The following is an 18,093-nucleotide window of genomic DNA, read 5'->3' on the forward strand; positions in this document are numbered from 1 at the left end:
TTGAAGATCTATGTAAAGAGAACGGCTCGGATCAGAAAGACGGATTCTTTGGTCGTGCTCTTTGATGCGCAGAAAAAGGGTTGTCCTGCTTCAAAGCAGTCCATTGCTCGTTGGATTAGGCTTACTGTTCAACAGGCCTATGTGTCGGCAGCCTTACCTGTTCCTAAGTCTCTAAAGGCCCACTCTACAAGATCAGTGGGTTATTCCTGGGCGGCTGCCCGTGGAGTCTCGGCCTTACAACTATGCCGAGCTGCTACCTAGTCAGGGAAGAACACTTTTGTTAGATTCTACAAGTTTGATACCCTGGCCAATACCCAGTTTGAGAAGGCGGTGCTGCAGCAGTCTCTGCACGTTCCCGCCCGTTCTGAAAGCATTGGGACGTCCCCACCGTACAAGATTCCCCAATATTCCTGGATGCTTGAGAAAATAGGATTTTAATTACCTACCAGTAAATCCTTTTCTCCATAAGGGATATTGGGTACCGGCCTCAGTGCGTTGACTTTTCTGCAGGTTCTTGTTATGTGGTTACCTGTTCAGCTGTTGCTGTTGTTGTTACCAACCGTTGCTGGTTGTTATACGTTAGTGGTGTGCTGGTATGTAAATCTCACCACTCTTTGTTATCATGTTCCTTTTCTCATATATGTCCTTTTTCCTTCGGGCACGTTTTTACCTATAACTGCCTGTGGGAGGGGGCATAGAGGGGAGGAGCCAGCACCCCAGTTGAAGAAATTTAAAGTGCACTGGCTCCTTTGGAACCCGTCTATACCCATCGTACTAGTTTCCCCAATATCCCTTATGGCCTACGAGAAAAGGATTTACCGGTAGGTAATTAAAGTCCTATTTTAGATGTCTGGGTGTGATTGTTTGCAGTGCGCTGAATAATACAGTGTCCCAAAAATACTTGGGATTACAATAATTAAATGATGATGCCATCCTACTCATACTTTGCTGTGATCACAATGGTGCTTAAGGAGAGCCCGAGAAAGCGGCTGTTACGGAGAGTGTTCACGCTAGGCTGTGTTAGAGCGATTTAAACTCTGCAAAATGTGCCCTGCCCTTTTAGTGGCGCACTGCTAAAACAGCCTACCCTGTGCCCTCCCCACTTGCGGGCCGCAGTGTCCAGGTTTGGGAAAAGTTGCAGGTTCTGATCATCACCGGGTAAATACATTGCATGTATTCCCAATGAGAGCCAACCCAGCATGTCTGTAAGTGCAGGGCATGCCCCCAAAAGTGGAGGGCCAGGCTCCCCAGCCGGACACACCCCTGTTTTGAGCCTTCGACCCGTGCCTGCACCCTGCCCTGCTGCATCATAGTGGGAACACTAACTGACCGGCATCTACGAAGCCATAACCCAACGCTTCCCATACTATCAGGTGGCACACAGTACAGTTTAATCCTGTGATTGTGATTTTAATTTTTTCTCTTTCTTTTCAATCCTGAATGGGGCAGGATTGGCTTCCCTAAAATAGACCTACCACTTATACAATTTTTGGGGCATGTAGGTGACACTACTGTTGCTCTATGCGTTATAGCTAGTGTGTGACGATGTGATATGGCTACTGCTTGCCATATCCAGTTGAATGCATTGATAGTCGTAGTGTCACAGTAATAACAGAATGATCTGAACTTCTGTGCACCTCTCACCCATAAAACATTATTTGCTATTGTGTTTGTGGCCTTCTACATATGGGTAATATGTTGCCTTCCATCCCCATTATTTTACAATCCAAATGATCAATTATATCTTCTCTCTAAAGGTAGAAAAAGTGGAATTTCTCCAAAGAAATCCAAATATCTGAGTCCTATGCAGCAAAAATTGAACGAGGTGTATGAGGCGGTAAAGAATTACACCGATAAACGCGGCAGACGTCTCAGCGCCATATTTCTGCGACTACCTTCCCGCTCTGAGCTACCTGACTACTACTTGACTATCAAAAGGCCTATTGATATGGAGAAGATAAGGAGTCACATAATGGCCAACAAGTACCAGGATATTGATGCTATGTGTGAGGACTTTGTGACCATGTTTAATAATGCATGCACTTACAATGAGCCCGAGTCTCTAATTTACAAAGATGCTTTGGTGCTACATAAAGTGTTATTGGAGACCCGAAGAGATATTGAAGGTGACGAGGACTCCCATGTCCCCAATGTAACGTTGCTCATCCAGGAGCTCATACACAACCTCTTTGTGTCCATGATGAGCCATCAGGATGATGAAGGAAGATGTTACAGTGATTCTCTGGCTGAAATCCCTGCTGTTGATCCCAAATTTCCTAAACGCCCTCCTCTAACTTTCGAAATTATACGAAAAAATGTGGAAAACAACCGCTACCGCCGGCTTGACCTATTCCAGGAGCATATGTTTGAGGTTCTGGAGAGAGCACGGCGGATGAATCGGTTAGTAACTAAATTGTAACAGTAAGGCCCAGAATTATCAAGCCTTGGAGAGTAATAAATTGCACGGTGATAACGTACCAACCAACCAGCTTCTGTTGTTTTTCAAACACAGCCTGTAACATGACAGTTAGGACCTCATTGGCTGGTACTTTACCACCATGCAATTTATCACTCTCAAAGGCTTGATAAATCAGGGCCTAAGTCTCTTTATTGCAGATAGAGAATATATTTACCCTGCAACTTTTTTTATGGAAAACAACTTTGTTTCTTACTGAAAAATAAAATAAATAGCATTTAACAAGGCTACGACTACTAGCACCTTCCTGAAGTGTAAAAAAACTATATTTCTCTCAGAATGAGTCACTTCCTTAAGCTTGTTTAGTCTTAAATCCATTATTACTTAAATCCATTATTACTATTGTGAAGCTGTGCAAAAAATGTTCTGAACAGTTCTACATTAATAGTGGATGTTTAGGCTACTTAGGCCCTCATTCTGAGTTGAACGCTCGCTAGCTGCTTTTAGCAGCATTGCACGCGCTAGGCTGCCGCCCTCTGGGAGTGTATCTTAGCTTAGCAGAATTGCTAAAGAAAGATTAGCAGAATTGCTATTAAATGTTTCCTTGCAGTTTCTGAGTAGCTCCAGACCTACTCCTAGATTGCGATCACCTCAGTCCGTTTAGTTCCTGGTTTGACGTCACAAACACACCCTGCGTTAGGCCAGCCACTCCCCCGTTTCTCCAGCCACTCCTGCGTTTTTACCTGACACGCCTGCGTTTTTTTAGCACACTCCCGGAAAACGCTCAGTTACCACCCAGAAACGCCCCTTTCCTGTCAATCACTTCCCTGATCAGCCATGCGACTGAAAAGCGCCGCTCGAGCAACAACAAAACTACTAAGTTTTGTGTTAAATAACTTAGCGCATGCGCGCTGCGTACCATGCGCATGCGCATTTTTCACCTAATCGCAGCACAGCGAAAAACGGCAACGAGCGAACAACTTGGAATGACCACCCTAGTGCTAATGAGACGTGCCTATAGCTGTTCCATAATTACATAGCCTTCCATTACTGGGTGTCAGGTGCAATCTGTGCTGTGTCAGTACTCATTTAGTTCCACGTTCTTTCTAAGGACCGACTCTGAAATCTACGAGGACTCTGTGGAGCTCCAGCAGTTCTTTATCAAGATTAGGGATGAGCTTTGCAAGAATGGAGAGATCCTCCTGTCTCCGGCCCTGAGTTACACCACAAAGCACCTTCACAATGATGTTGAGAAGGAGAAGAAGGAAAAACTGCCAAAAGAGCTTGAAGAAGATAAGGCCAAAAGAGAGGAGGAGAAAAAAGGTATTTCCACAATGTTACCATCTTAATGTGTGATCCGGAACATTTTTTAGATCTTTAACTACACTGATAGATGTTGGTCAGGCGGAATAGTTAAAACCTCAGTGTTGTTGAATTTTCAGGAGGGTTGAAGGACTGTGAGTTTATAGTAGTCCTTACAGAAAGCCCCATGGATGCATTGTTATACGAATTTACATGTACTGTCCTGTTTGTGTTCTGAGCGCGCACAAACCCTAATTGTAGAGATTTCTCTATAGTGTGTCACATAAGATTGTGAACTGAATGATGAGCGCTAGGTTAGTCTTCAACTAGAATTAGAACATTTTTATTATTAACTACTTTATGTATATTTAGGCTTATTTATCACAAAGCTTTAAGCAGAAATTAATAAATCCATAATAATTACAACCTTGGCAGTAATTCCAGGCGCTTCTTAGTATAGACTGTATTCCTCTCTCCATTCAGGGCATGATAATTAAGCTGGGGAAATCTCTGGTATTTAGTGTTGTTAGATTGCACAGTTCTTTATATTACTCTATAATTTTGCCTGGTGTTGACCCAAGCAGTGTGTTTATTCAAGACCCTATAATTGTCCCTATATTGGATGTTACAGTCGTCCATATTATCTTAGATTTATCATCTAGACATTGTAAGAGCAAATTATATGGTAGCTAGATGTGGCTAAACCGTAATTTAAAAAAACAATATTTTCTATAAGGCTACATGTATGCACATGCAGCAAGTTCATACTGTACAACTAAGCAATCCACATGAACCTACCACCTAATTGTAATCCTGTTCATGTTTTGTTCAAACCATGTTTCAAAAATAAATAGATGGGGCAACATATAATAAATACAGAGTTGTCCGGAGGTGTGGGTTTCTGGCCAAACTCAGATGTTTTATTTTAAAGGGGCATTCATATACAAGGCAACACCATGCTTTGGTAATGATTGCCACTTTAAAAAAAATGTTGAGTTCGGCCGGGAACCCGCACCTTCGGCCATCTCGGGCTTCTGAATTGTTGTGCCTAGGTGTGAGTTGTTTATTTACCTGTTTTATTTTGCTCATTTATGTAAATAAGAAGCAGAAAAGAGTGACGTTTCTGGCCAGTCTGGGCTGCACCGTACATACAGCCAGGACTGCAGCTTCAAGAACAGCATGTACCATGTTGGGGACTATGTGTATGTGGAACCCGCAGAAGCCATCCTCCAGCCACACATTGTGTGCATTGAGCGCCTCTGGGAGGACACTGCTGGTGAGTTTGTTAATGCAGCCAGAGTTTTTCTATGTATTATTCAGATGTAGCCGCGTTTATACATTCTGCAGCTCGGGCACACGTGCTGCGCCGAGGCGTGGGTGGGACTTAGTACACTGTCCATGTGTTCCTATGGGCACATGTACTTAGACGCACACATCCTAGTCATTGGCACACTTGTGGCGCCAGGATTGCCATGGATACACCAAGCTGCAGGATGGAGGAGCATGGCCACATCTGCAGTTCTGTTCTTAATCCACCACATATCGCCTTGTGGGTCTTTCATATGACTCCTGTTACATGTCATGTTCAATTTTAGAAGTTTAAATGCACCACACACAAATTAAGTTGAAATTTTAAAACTATTACCCTGTATGGGGTAGGTAATCAGAATTCATGCTTAGAAGCAGAAAACAATGTACTCTGTTAGTAGTTACATTTTATTGTTTATATGCGAGACTCGTTACTAATTATTCTTTTTTTTTTTACATTTTATTATTGGAATAACTGTACATAAGTGGATAATGTCACAATAAATGTGTTACAATGTCACAATAAACATACATAATATTTTAACACTGGTAAAAAATATAATATTGATATACCTCCGAATTATGTTTTCAATATGATTTATACTATACACTTATAAGACCATAAACGTATGATTGACACACAAACAAAAAACTGAATGTTAACCAAACTATACTTAAAATCAGTTTTTACACGTGACTCATGTTATATACAAATGTATAAATGTCCTTAATCAGAGTGCTTGTATGCAAATGTCTCCACCCTGTAAAGTCCACGTAAATTAATCAATGCAGGCTTGTTTATCTTCTTGATTGTGAGATGTCTTAAAATATTTCTCTATCGTCCTAGTGGATGCTGGGGTTCCTGAAAGGACCATGGGGAATAGCGGCTCCGCAGGAGACAGGGCACAAAAAGTAAAGCTTTTCCAGATCAGGTGGTGTGCACTGGCTCCTCCCCCTATGACCCTCCTCCAGACTCCAGTTAGATTTTTGTGCCCGGCCGAGAAGGGTGCAATCTAGGTGGCTCTCCTAAAGAGCTGCTTAGAAAAAGTTTAGCTTAGGTTTTTTATTTTACAGTGAGTCCTGCTGGCAACAGGATCACTGCAACGAGGGACTGAGGGGAGAAGAAGTGAACTCACCTGCGTGCAGGATGGATTGGCTTCTTGGCTACTGGACATCAGCTCCAGAGGGACGATCACAGGTACAGCCTGGATGGTCACCGGAGCCGCGCCGCCGGCCCCCTTGCAGATGCTGAAGTCAGAAGAGGTCCAAAATCGGCGGCTGAAGACTCCTGCAGTCTTCTAAAGGTAGCGCACAGCACTGCAGCTGTGCGCCATTTTCCTCTCAGCACACTTCACACGCAGTCACTGAGGGTGCAGGGCGCTGGGGGGGGGGGGCGCCCTGGGAGGCAAATGTAACCTATATAAAGGCTAAAAATACCTCACATATAGCCCCCAGAGGCTATATGGAGATATTTAACCCCTACCTGGATTCACTAAATAGCGGGAGACGAGCCCGCCAAAAAGGGGGCGGGGCCTATCTCCTCAGCACACGGCGCCATTTCCTCTCACAGCTCCGCTGGTCAGGACGGCTCCCAGGTCTCTCCCCTGCACTGCACTACAGAAACAGGGTAAAACAGAGAGGGGGGGCAAATTTATGGCGATATTTTTATATATATAAAGCAGCTATAAGGGAGCACTTATTATAAGGCTATCCCTGTTATATATATAGCGCTTTTGGTGTGTGCTGGCAAACTCTCCCTCTGTCTCCCCAAAGGGCTAGTGGGTCCTGTCTTCGTTAGGAGCATTCCCTGTGTGTCTGCTGTGTGTCGGTACGTGTGTGTCGACATGTATGAGGACGATATTGGTGTGGAGGCGGAGCAATTGCCAAATATGAGGATGTCACCCCCTAGGGAGTCGACACCAGAATGGATGCCTTTATTTATGGAACTACGGGATAGTGTCAACACGCTAAAGCAGTCGTTTGACGACATGAGACGGCCGGACAATCAATTAGTGCCTGTCCAGGCGACTCAAACACCGTCAGGGGCTGTAAAACGCCCTTTGCCTCAGTCGGTCGACACAGACCCAGACACAGGCACTGACTCCAGTGGTGACGGTGACGAATCAACCGTATTTTCCAGTAGGGCCACACGTTATATGATTTTGGCAATGAAGGAGGCGTTACATTTAGCTGATACTACAGGTACCACTAAACAGGGTATTATGTGGGGTGTGAAAAAACTACCTATAGTTTTTCCTGAATCAGAAGAATTAAATGACGTGTGTAATGAAGCGTGGGTTGCTCCTGATAAAAAGCTGATAATTTCAAAGAAATTATTGGCATTATACCCTTTCCCGCCAGAGGTTAGGGAGCGCTGGGAAACATCTCCTAGGGTGGACAAGGCGCTAACACGCTTATCTAAACAAGTGGCGTTACCCTCTCCTGAGACGGCCGCACTTAAAGATCCATCAGATAGGAGGATGGAAAATATCCAAAAAAGTATATACACACATGCAGGTGTTATACTACGACCAGCTATAGCGACTGCCTGGATGTGCAGTGCTGGGGTAGTTTGGTCAGAGTCCCTGATTGAAAATATTGATACCCTGGACAGGGACAATATTTTACTGTCGTTAGAACAAATAAAGGATGCATTTCTTTATATGCGTGATGCACAGAGGGATATCTGCACACTGGCATCACGGGTAAGTGCTATGTCCATTTCGGCCAGAAGAGCTTTATGGACGCGACAGTGGACAGGCGATGCGGATTCAAAACGGCATATGGAAGTTTTGCCGTATAAGGGGGAGGAGTTATTTGGAGTCGGTCTATCAGATTTGGTGGCCACGGCTACAGCCGGGAAATCCACCTTTCTACCTCAAGTCACTCCCCAACAGAAAAAGGCACCGACTTTTCAACCGCAGCCCTTTCGTTCCTTTAAAAATAAGAGAGCAAAGGGCTATTCATATCTGCCACGAGGCAGAGGTCGAGGGAAGAGACAGCAACAGGCAGCTCCTTCCCAGGAACAGAAGCCCTCCCCGGCTTCTACAAAAGCCTCAGCATGACGCTGGGGCTTCTCAAGCGGACTCGGGGACGGTGGGCGGTCGTCTCAAAAATTACAGCGCGCAGTGGGCTCACTCGCAAGTAGATCCCTGGATCCTGCAGATAATATCTCAGGGGTACAGGTTGGAATTAGAGACAGATCCACCTCGCCGTTTCCTGAAGTCTGCTTTACCAACGTCCCCCTCCGAAAGGGAGACGGTTTTGGAAGCCATTCACAAGCTGTACTCTCAGCAGGTGATAGTCAAGGTACCTCTTCTACAACAAGGGAAGGGGTATTATTCCACTCTTTTTGTGGTACCGAAGCCGGATGGCTCGGTAAGGCCTATTCTAAATCTGAAGTCCTTGAACCTGTACATAAAGAAGTTCAAGTTCAAAATGGAGTCACTCAGAGCAGTGATAGCGAACCTGGAAGAGGGGGATTTTATGGTATCCTTGGACATCAAGGATGCGTATCTCCACGTTCCAATTTACCCCTCACACCAGGGGTACCTCAGGTTCGTTGTACAAAACTGTCACTATCAGTTTCAGACGCTGCCGTTCGGATTGTCCACGGCACCTCGGGTCTTTACAAAGGTAATGGCCGAGATGATGATTCTTCTTCAAAGAAAAGGCATATTAATTATCCCATACTTGGACGATCTCCTAATAAGAGCAAGGTCCAGAGAACAGCTAGAGATGGGATTAGCACTGTCTCAAGAAGTGCTAAAACAGCACGGGTGGATTCTGAATATTCCAAAATCCCAGTTAATGCCGACAACTCGTCTGCTGTTCCTAGGGATGATTCTGGACACGGTTCAGAAAAAGGTTTTTCTCCCGGAGGAAAAAGCCAAGGAGTTATCCGAGCTTGTCAGGAACCTCCTAAAACCAGGAAAGGTGTCTGTACATCAATGCACAAGAGTCCTGGGGAAAATGGTGGCTTCTTACGAAGCAATTCCATTCGGCAGATTCCACGCAAGAATTTTCCAAAGGGATCTGTTGGACAAATGGTCAGGGTCGCATCTTCAGATGCACCTGCGGATAACCCTGTCTCCAAGGACAAGGGTGTCTCTTCTGTGGTGGTTGCAGAGTGCTCATCTATTGGAGGGCCGCAGATTCGGCATACAGGATTGGATCCTGGTGACCACGGACGCCAGCCTGAGAGGCTGGGGAGCAGTCACACAAGGAAGAAACTTCCAGGGAGTATGGACGAGCCTGGAAACGTCTCTTCACATAAACATTCTGGAACTAAGAGCAATCTACAATGCTCTAAGCCAGGCAGAACCTCTGCTTCAGGGAAAACCGGTGTTGATCCAGTCTGACAACATCACGGCAGTCGCCCATGTGAACAGACAGGGCGGCACAAGAAGCAGGAGTGCAATGGCAGAAGCTGCAAGGATTCTTCGCTGGGCAGAGAATCATGTGATAGCACTGTCAGCAGTGTTCATCCCGGGAGTGGACAACTGGGAAGCAGACTTCCTCAGCAGACACGATCTTCACCCGGGAGAGTGGGGACTTCATCCAGAAGTCTTCCACATGCTGGTAACCCGTTGGGAAAGACCAATGGTGGACATGATGGCGTCTCGCCTCAACAAAAAACTGGACAGGTATTGCGCCAGGTCAAGAGATCCGCAGGCAATAGCTGTGGACGCGCTGGTAACGCCTTGGGTGTACCAGTCGGTGTATGTGTTTCCTCCTCTGCCTCTCATACCAAAAGTATTGAGAATTATACGGCAAAGAGGCGTAAGAACGATACTAGTGGTTCCGGATTGGCCAAGAAGGACTTGGTACCCGGAACTTCAAGAGATGATCACGGAAGATCCGTGGCCTCTACCTCTAAGGAGGGACTTGCTTCAGCAGGGTCCCTGTCTGTTTCAAGACTTACCGCGGCTGCGTTTGACGGCATGGCGGTTGAACGCCGGATCCTAAAGGAAAAAGGCATGCCGGAAGAAGTCATTCCTACTTTGATTAAAGCAAGGAAGGAAGTAACCGTGCAACATTATCACCGAATTTGGCGAAAATATGTTGCGTGGTGCGAAGATCGGAGTGCTCCGACGGAGGAATTTCAACTGGGTCGATTCCTACATTTCCTGCAATCAGGATTGTCTATGGGTCTCAAATTGGGATCTATTAAGGTTCAAATTTCGGCCCTGTCGATTTTCTTTCAAAAAGAATTGGCTTCAGTCCCTGAAGTCCAGACCTTTGTTAAGGGAGTGCTGCATATACAGCCTCCTGTGGTGCCTCCAGTGGCACCGTGGGATCTCAATGTGGTTTTGGACTTTCTAAAATCTCATTGGTTTGAACCACTAAAAAAGGTGGATTTGAAATATCTCACATGGAAAGTGACCATGCTTCTAGCCCTGGCTTCGGCCAGGAGAGTGTCAGAACTGGCAGCTTTATCTTACAAAAGCCCATATCTGATTTTCCATTCGGACAGGGCAGAACTGCGGACTCGTCCGCATTTTCTCCCTAAGGTGGTGTCAGCATTTCATCTGAACCAGCCTATTGTAGTGTCTGCGGCTACAAGTGACTTGGAGGACTCCAAGTTACTGGACGTTGTCAGAGCATTAAAAATATATATTGCAAGGACAGCTGGAGTCAGAAAATCTGACTCGTTGTTTATATTGTATGCACCCAACAAGATGGGTGCTCCTGCGTCTAAGCAGACGATTGCTCGTTGGATCTATAGCACAATCCAACTTGCACATTCTGTGGCAGGCCTGCCACAGCCTAAATCTGTAAAGGCCCACTCCACAAGGAAGGTGGGCTCATCTTGGGCGGCTGCCCGAGGGGTCTCGGCATTACAACTTTGCCGAGCAGCTACGTGGTCAGGGGAGAACACGTTTGTAAAATTTTACAAATTTGATACTCTGGCTAAGGAGGACCTGGAGTTCTCTCATTCGGTGCTGCAGAGTCATCCGCACTCTCCCGCCCGTTTGGGAGCTTTGGTATAATCCCCATGGTCCTTTCAGGAACCCCAGCATCCACTAGGACGATAGAGAAAATAAGATTTTACTTACCGATAAATCTATTTCTCGGAGTCCGTAGTGGATGCTGGGCGCCCATCCCAAGTGCGGATTATCTGCAATAATTGTACATAGTTATTGTTAACAAATTCGGGTTATTGTTGAAGGAAGCCATCTTTCAGAGGCTCCGCTGTTATCATACTGTTAACTGGGTTTAGATCACAAGTTGTACGGTGTGATTGGTGTGGCTGGTATGAGTCTTACCCGGGATTCAAAATCCTCCCTTATTGTGTACGCTCGTCCGGGCACAGTACCTAACTGGAGTCTGGAGGAGGGTCATAGGGGGAGGAGCCAGTGCACACCACCTGATCTGGAAAAGCTTTACTTTTTGTGCCCTGTCTCCTGCGGAGCCGCTATTCCCCATGGTCCTTTCAGGAACCCCAGCATCCACTACGGACTCCGAGAAATAGATTTATCGGTAAGTAAAATCTTATTTTAATCTGTTGATGATGGCCATATAAAATACATTTAGAAAATATGTGGAATACATGTTCAATGTTTACACACTCTGGAAATCAATAAGCGATAAATATATAGATTTTTATATCGATTTTCAATTATCACACAATCTTTTAGCAGCATGAATATCTTAATATGTTTGCGGTTATGTGATATTAAATGTTTAGGTATTGTGTCCTACAGTATATTTCATGGAATGACCCATATCCTTATTATTATACTTAGTGTTATGTATAACACATCCTAGAATGATTCAACGGGGAATTAAATTACCCTACACAACTGAGCGGTCTTCCTCTGCTCAGTTTGTTGATACTAAGGCCTCCCCTGGAATTGGGTCTGTTTATCATACAGCGAATCTTGTAGTCGGATTGGAACGCTGTCATTTTCTTGGCAGGTGAAAAGTGGTTGTACGGCTGCTGGTTCTATCGTCCTAAAGAAACGTTTCATCTCGCCACTCGCAAATTCTTAGAGAAAGAGGTGTTCAAGAGCGATTACTACAACAAAGTGCCTGTAAACAAGATCCTCGGCAAATGTGTTGTGATGTTTGTGAAGGTAAGTGAGCACTTACCTGTCTGTGTGTCATTGTTATCCTACAATACAGTTCTCTTTTCCAAATGACTTGCTTAACACTGTAGTCTGATGCTTCTTAAAATATTCTATCCAAACTGGATCAGTCCCATTGTGTGTTTCTGGTTTTCCCCAGATGTCATTGGTAATTAATTTGTTTTCTAATCACACAGGAATACTTTAAAATCTGCCCTGAAAACTTTAGAGATGAAGATGTGTATGTGTGCGAATCCCGGTATTCAGCCAAAACCAAATCCTTCAAAAAGATTAAGCTATGGACCATGCCTATCAGCTCGGTACGGTTTAGGCCTCGAGATTTGCCTCTGCCTGTCGTACGGGTGGCCTCTGTGTTTGCGCTGAAGGATAAGATGGATGAAGATCTGCCCAGTGACAGCACCGATGACATCAAAGAAGAGGATATTACGATATGTTTGGAGAAGGTCTGTGTAACATATCGTATAAATTCATTTAAGATTAGGAGAATTTTTATTACTCTCACACCAGTTGATACACAAATAGCAATAAAAAAAACAACAACACAATATCGTACCTCTACCCTGCTGTTTTATATAGCAAAGTTGTAACAACGTATAATCGTGTATTCTCTACAGCTGATGGTCCCTTTCCATCTGGCTTTCCCCAGTCATTTTGATTTGTTATTTTTGTTTTAGATTATATTAAGAAATGTCAGTCCTCCGATTCAGTCATTTTTGAAAACTGGTTTATTTTATCAAGTCACAAGGGCTAGCTTTATTAGAGAATTCACTTTAAAATCTTATTGAGCACTTGTTCTGAATGGTATTTTGCTAATAATGGACTTTTGTTTGCTGTTCGTTTTTATGTTTGTCTTAAACACAATAAACATAGAGCTTGATTCAATTCAGCGCGAATTGAGCAGTGCCAGGAAGGTGCTCTTGGAGTTATTCAATTCCGTGCGCTGTTATGTTGGAGAATAACTGTTCTCGCGCCTTAAACATGGTGTTTAGTCGTTAGTGCCGGGAACGATGCTGTTTCTGGTAGGGCAGAAAAGAGCATTGTGCCAGTAGTTTTGTCAGACTTCTGCTTGCACCTCAGGAGGGGTGCGTGAAGAAATCCTTCCCGACGCTGTTCAATTCGCACACTGAATTGAATCAAGCCCATATATTGGAAAAAAAATATATATATATATTTTGAATGCCATGGGTGCAGCACATTTATTTTGTTGGTCTGCATGGTTCTAATAAATGGCATTTATTGTGTCGGTATATCATTTGTGAGAAATAGATTCTCAGTGCACAGATGTTTACGTATTTAATTATAAGTACTTAGTAGTTTGCAAACTATTGAAATGCATATGTTGACTAAATATTTTTTCAAAGCAGCAAAAATAAATAAAAAATTCTATATATATTTCCAGGAAAAGGAAGATGTTCCCGTTGATATGCCCAATGGGGAACCTGGTTGCTTCTACTATGAGCAGCTTCGGTACAATGACATGTGGCTCAAGGTTGGGGACTGCGTGTTTATTAAATCTCATGGATTAGTCCGACCAAGAGTGGGCAGGTAAGGACTGGAACACAAGACAGATTGAACAGCCTCACTCTCTTCCATTTCAGCATGTGCTATATTCAGTGTTCTATACTTTCATGGATGCTTTTATTTTGTGTGTTGTAATATGGCTCGCATAGTTTTGTGATTCTCTCTGTACTACCTCCTGCAGAATATCTATGGGGGATCCTGGTCACTGCCTCCCACAGGTAATGTGCCAGAGGTTTTCAGGTTTTCTAAGAGGCCTACACAAGGAGGCAGAGTGGTTTGTCGTTATGGACAGCAGTCTTCCCTTGGTGCTGGACCCTGGGGAAAAGTGTATATTTATTCAGTATCCCCTTGATTGGATTCCTACAGTGGAAATTCACCAGACTCGACAGTGGCTTCTTTTGTACCCATTATACTTTCTCCTCCCCAGGAAAGTATTGTTTTCCTGGAGGTTCATCAATCATGGGTTGTGATCTGCAGCTATTTTCTTCATTGTTCCATCATTGCTTTCTCCGGCAGGGTCCACAGGTTATCCACAGGATAACAATGGGATATGATGAAGCGACAGTGGATTTGCACCAGTCGGTCAAAGCTTTTACGGCCTCCCAGCATGCAACGGGCCCTTCCATATATCCCCGCCTCCTTGCTCAGGCAAATTAGTTTTTTGTTTGGTGCGGCAGGAGTCGGACCATGGTCAGAGGGCTGCTGGTTTTTAGCAGCCCTAAGCTTTCTTATTTTATTTTTATAGTCTTACTGTTTTTTCTTGAGTGATCTTTCTGAACAGTGTCTTATATGTACCTTAGAAAGAGTCGCTCCAGCAACTCTCCGCCGGGTCGCAACAACGCTTACCCACGAGTACAGTGCTGTTTCGCCGGGCGTCTGTGTCGGATATACTAGCAGGTCCAGCAGACGTTACCAGGCTGTGGCCGGAGCACGGTGAGAAGGTAAGGCATTGGTTCTGCTTAGAAGGGGAATACGTACACAGCCGCACTGTTTTGGGAGGAGACTACCAAACAGTCGCTGACGCGGCTACCACCACGGATGCACAAGCGCTAGGCCTTAGGGATCAGAGGGTCCAGGAATAGTATGAGGCCCCGACCCCTAGGGTTGATGTCAGCAGTGGGGAGTCAGACGCTCTCCTGGTCACCCCCTCCCCCCGGTTCATGACCAGTTTCCTCCAAGTCTCCCGCCATGAACTTTCCCGCTTTCGTCTCGGACGCTGTACACGAAGGGGACCCAGTCGCAGCTTAGGCGGCTGTGTTCACTATAGGTTAATGGAGCGGCAGTGTAACCTAGTAGCGCCTGGATCCACTCAGCATTCGGTAACGTATTGATCGGTCCTGGAAGCGAGGTGCGTCTCCCTGTATCCCACTCTACTGAGTACGAGTAATACAGCACTAAGTTTCTATCTACCCTTTTGAGTACGAATAGTTAGATAAGTGCCTATTGCATATGAGTCTGTATACATTTACTGTTGTTTCTTTTGCAATTGTGTCTGAAGACGTTAGATCTGTTTAAACATGATGCAGTAATATGTTCTCCTACATACTTAAAATGTAGTTGTAGTTGATGATATGCTCATATTGCTTATTATACTAATGTATAACATGTGACTGACTGGTAGTGTGATTGCTGACTTTACTATATTTCTGTCAGTTTGTTTATTCCGATCCTCAATGCTGGTGCATGGGTAGGGTCGGATTGTATGTCACTTTAAGAAGTTTAAAGTGATTACAGTCACAAATTGTGTAGTACACTGTGGAAGTGTGATTATTTATCATGTCTAAGAGCGACAAAGGTGAGGAAGGTACACTCACAGCAACACCAACACTCTTATCATGTTTGTCTTGCAAAGCTGTGTTATCCTCCCAGGATCTGGTTCAGGATGGTTTGTGTGCAAATTGTTTTAGCTTTCATAAGGGGTTATTGAAAAATACAAGGTAGATTCCTGAGCAGATGGATCCACCTTAGGCTATACTTGCACAGACTTTATCCAGTATAGCTGACTGGATAATTCCTCCAACTATTGTGCCAGGGATAGGTTACACTATTAACCCTTACATTCGGCTCCCCACCTATGGTGTATCACTTCCAGCAGCAGCCTCTCAAAAGAAACAAGCTGATAAGACGGTGGTAAGTAAATCTTCACCCTCACAAGCTACACATGATTCAGATGAGGATTCATCGGAAGATGAAAGCTCAATAAATTCTACTTTGGCATACGAAGAGGAAGGTCTCAGCTCAGAGGATTCATCAGAGCCTGTGTTAAAAACCAAGGCACCTGTGTTTAAACGTCCCAAAACAGTTAATACTGAGTTTCCAGGGTCAGATCAGCTGACGGAAATTATCGAAGAGGCTTGGGCTTCGCCTAATAAGAAGTTTAGAATTCCTATGAAATGGAATTTTAATTATCCTCTTCCAGCTGGGGAGTGTTTAAAAAGGGAGGTGGCTCCTAAAGTAGATACGCATGTAATTCGAATAGTGCGAAAATCTACATTACCTTTGCCTTCAACATCATTAAATGATGTCACGGATAGGAGAGTGGATGGTTTTCTAAAACCCATTTTTTCCCTGTGTGGGGCAGTCATAAGGCCAGCCATGGCTTCAGTTTGGATGGCAAAGGCAGTGGCTGCCTGGGCTGATGCATTGGAGGGGGATTTTTCAATAGCTTCTAGAGAGCAAAAATCCCATATAGCTCATATAAAACAGGCTGCAATGTTCTTGGAAGAAGCAGCATTGGATATGGGTACTATTGCCTCCAGGGCATCAGCTTCAACAATAGCTGCTCGCAGAGCAGTTTGGCTACATACGTGGAAAGCTGATTCAGAATCTAAGAAGGTGTTGGAATCTTTGCCCTTTTCTGGAGATATTCTTTTTGGTAAAGAATTGACAGATATTCTGGAGTAGGAAGCAGACTCCAAGACTGTCAAGTTTCCTTCCACATGCAATTTCAGACCTAAAGTTCCGGCTTTTCGGCCCTTTCGTTCTCAAGGAAAAGCTAAAGGAAAAAGTGATGGCAAACAACAAGTCTGGTAAGACTAAAAAGCATTGGGTTGGGAAGCGGTATCTCTAGGTTATGCATTTGCCTTCAAGAAGCACCATCCTCGAAGGTATTTTTGTACCAGCCCATCTCTGGTAGAAACGAAGGCCAGGGCTTTGTTAGAGGCAGTTCAGAAATTGCTTCACTCAGGAGTAGTCATTCCAGTTCCTCCTGCACAACGAGGACAGGGTTTTTACTCCAACTTGTTTTTACTTCAGAAGCCGAATGGGTCACTTCGGCACATTCTCAATTTCAAAGTACTGAACAAATACATTTGGGTACCTTGGTTTCACATGGAGACGTTTCGTTCCATTATTTTGGCCATGGAGCCAGGGGATTATATGGTATCCGTGGATATACAGGATGCTTACCTACATGTTCGTATAGCACTGTCCCATCAGTGCTATTTCAGGTTCGCTATCCTCCAACAGCATTTTCAGTTCCAGACCCTACCTTTTGGGTTAGCCACAACTCCCAGAGTATTAACCAAGATTATGGTTGTAATGGCAGTTTATCTCCGCCAGCGGGGGATAAGAATATGTCTGCAGAACCACGGGTGGCTCATAAATTGGGCAAAATCGTCTATGGTTCCGTCACAACGGATGACTCACTTGGGGGCTGTACTGGATTCAAGTCTTCAGAGAGTAATTTTACCTCTGAACAAGATATCCAAGGCTCAGTCAAGGATTCAGGACTTGTTACATAGTCAAAGGGTATCCATTCACGCAGCAATGCGCGTGATGGGTTTGATGGTGTCAACATTCGACATGGTGGAGTATGCACAATGACTCTGCAGCGTCTGATTCTTGGCAAATGGAATGGGTTGCATCAGATGATAAAAACACAGACTATGGTTCTTACGATAGAAGTAAGAAGGTCATTAGCCTGGTGGCTACAGACATCCCATCTAGACAAGGGGAGACCCTTTTGGATATCAGATTGGGAAATTCTGACGACATATGCCAGTCTCCAGGGCTGGGGAGCAGTGTCAGGGGAGCAGTGTCATTGCCCCTGTTTTCAGGGGCAATGGACCAAGGAAGAAAGTTGCCTGCCAATAAATATATTGGAACTTCGGGCCATATACATGGCACTGATTCAGGCAAAGGACATTTTTCGGGGAAAACAGTCCAGATCTGCTCGGACAATGCGACGGCAGTAGCGTACCTCAACCATTATGGAGGAACTCGCAGCCGAAGAGCAATGAAGGAGGTAAGTCATACTAAAGTGGCCAGAACTTCATCATCCAGCCTTGTCCGGAGAGTTTGTTCCGGGAGTCCTAAACTGGGAAGCGGACTTTCTCAGTCGACACGCCATTCAGGCAAGCGAATGGGCTCTACACCTGGAGGTCTTCCAGACTGTAGTAGACAAGTGGGGGTTGCCAGAGGTAGATCTCATGGCGTCCCGGCTGAACAACAAAG

General features: G+C 44.7%; 1 protein-coding gene across 7 annotated transcripts in view; it reads left to right on the plus strand.

The window, feature by feature from the left end:
- Positions 1 to 18,093, plus strand: part of PBRM1 (polybromo 1) — a 262,604-nt gene that overhangs the window by 167,603 nt on the left and 76,908 nt on the right. For all 7 annotated transcript variants that reach the window (XM_063940622.1, XM_063940624.1, XM_063940623.1 and 4 more), the window contains exons 16-21: positions 1,758 to 2,400; positions 3,528 to 3,739; positions 4,821 to 4,994; positions 11,948 to 12,105; positions 12,294 to 12,560; positions 13,517 to 13,662. In XM_063940622.1, the coding sequence (XP_063796692.1) occupies positions 1,758 to 2,400; positions 3,528 to 3,739; positions 4,821 to 4,994; positions 11,948 to 12,105; positions 12,294 to 12,560; positions 13,517 to 13,662 (1,600 nt within the window). The remainder of the gene's footprint in view (positions 1 to 1,757; positions 2,401 to 3,527; positions 3,740 to 4,820; positions 4,995 to 11,947; positions 12,106 to 12,293; positions 12,561 to 13,516; positions 13,663 to 18,093) is intronic.

The sequence above is a fragment of the Pseudophryne corroboree genome, chromosome 9 (assembly GCF_028390025.1).
Source record: "Pseudophryne corroboree isolate aPseCor3 chromosome 9, aPseCor3.hap2, whole genome shotgun sequence".
Taxonomy (NCBI): Eukaryota; Metazoa; Chordata; class Amphibia; order Anura; family Myobatrachidae; genus Pseudophryne; species Pseudophryne corroboree.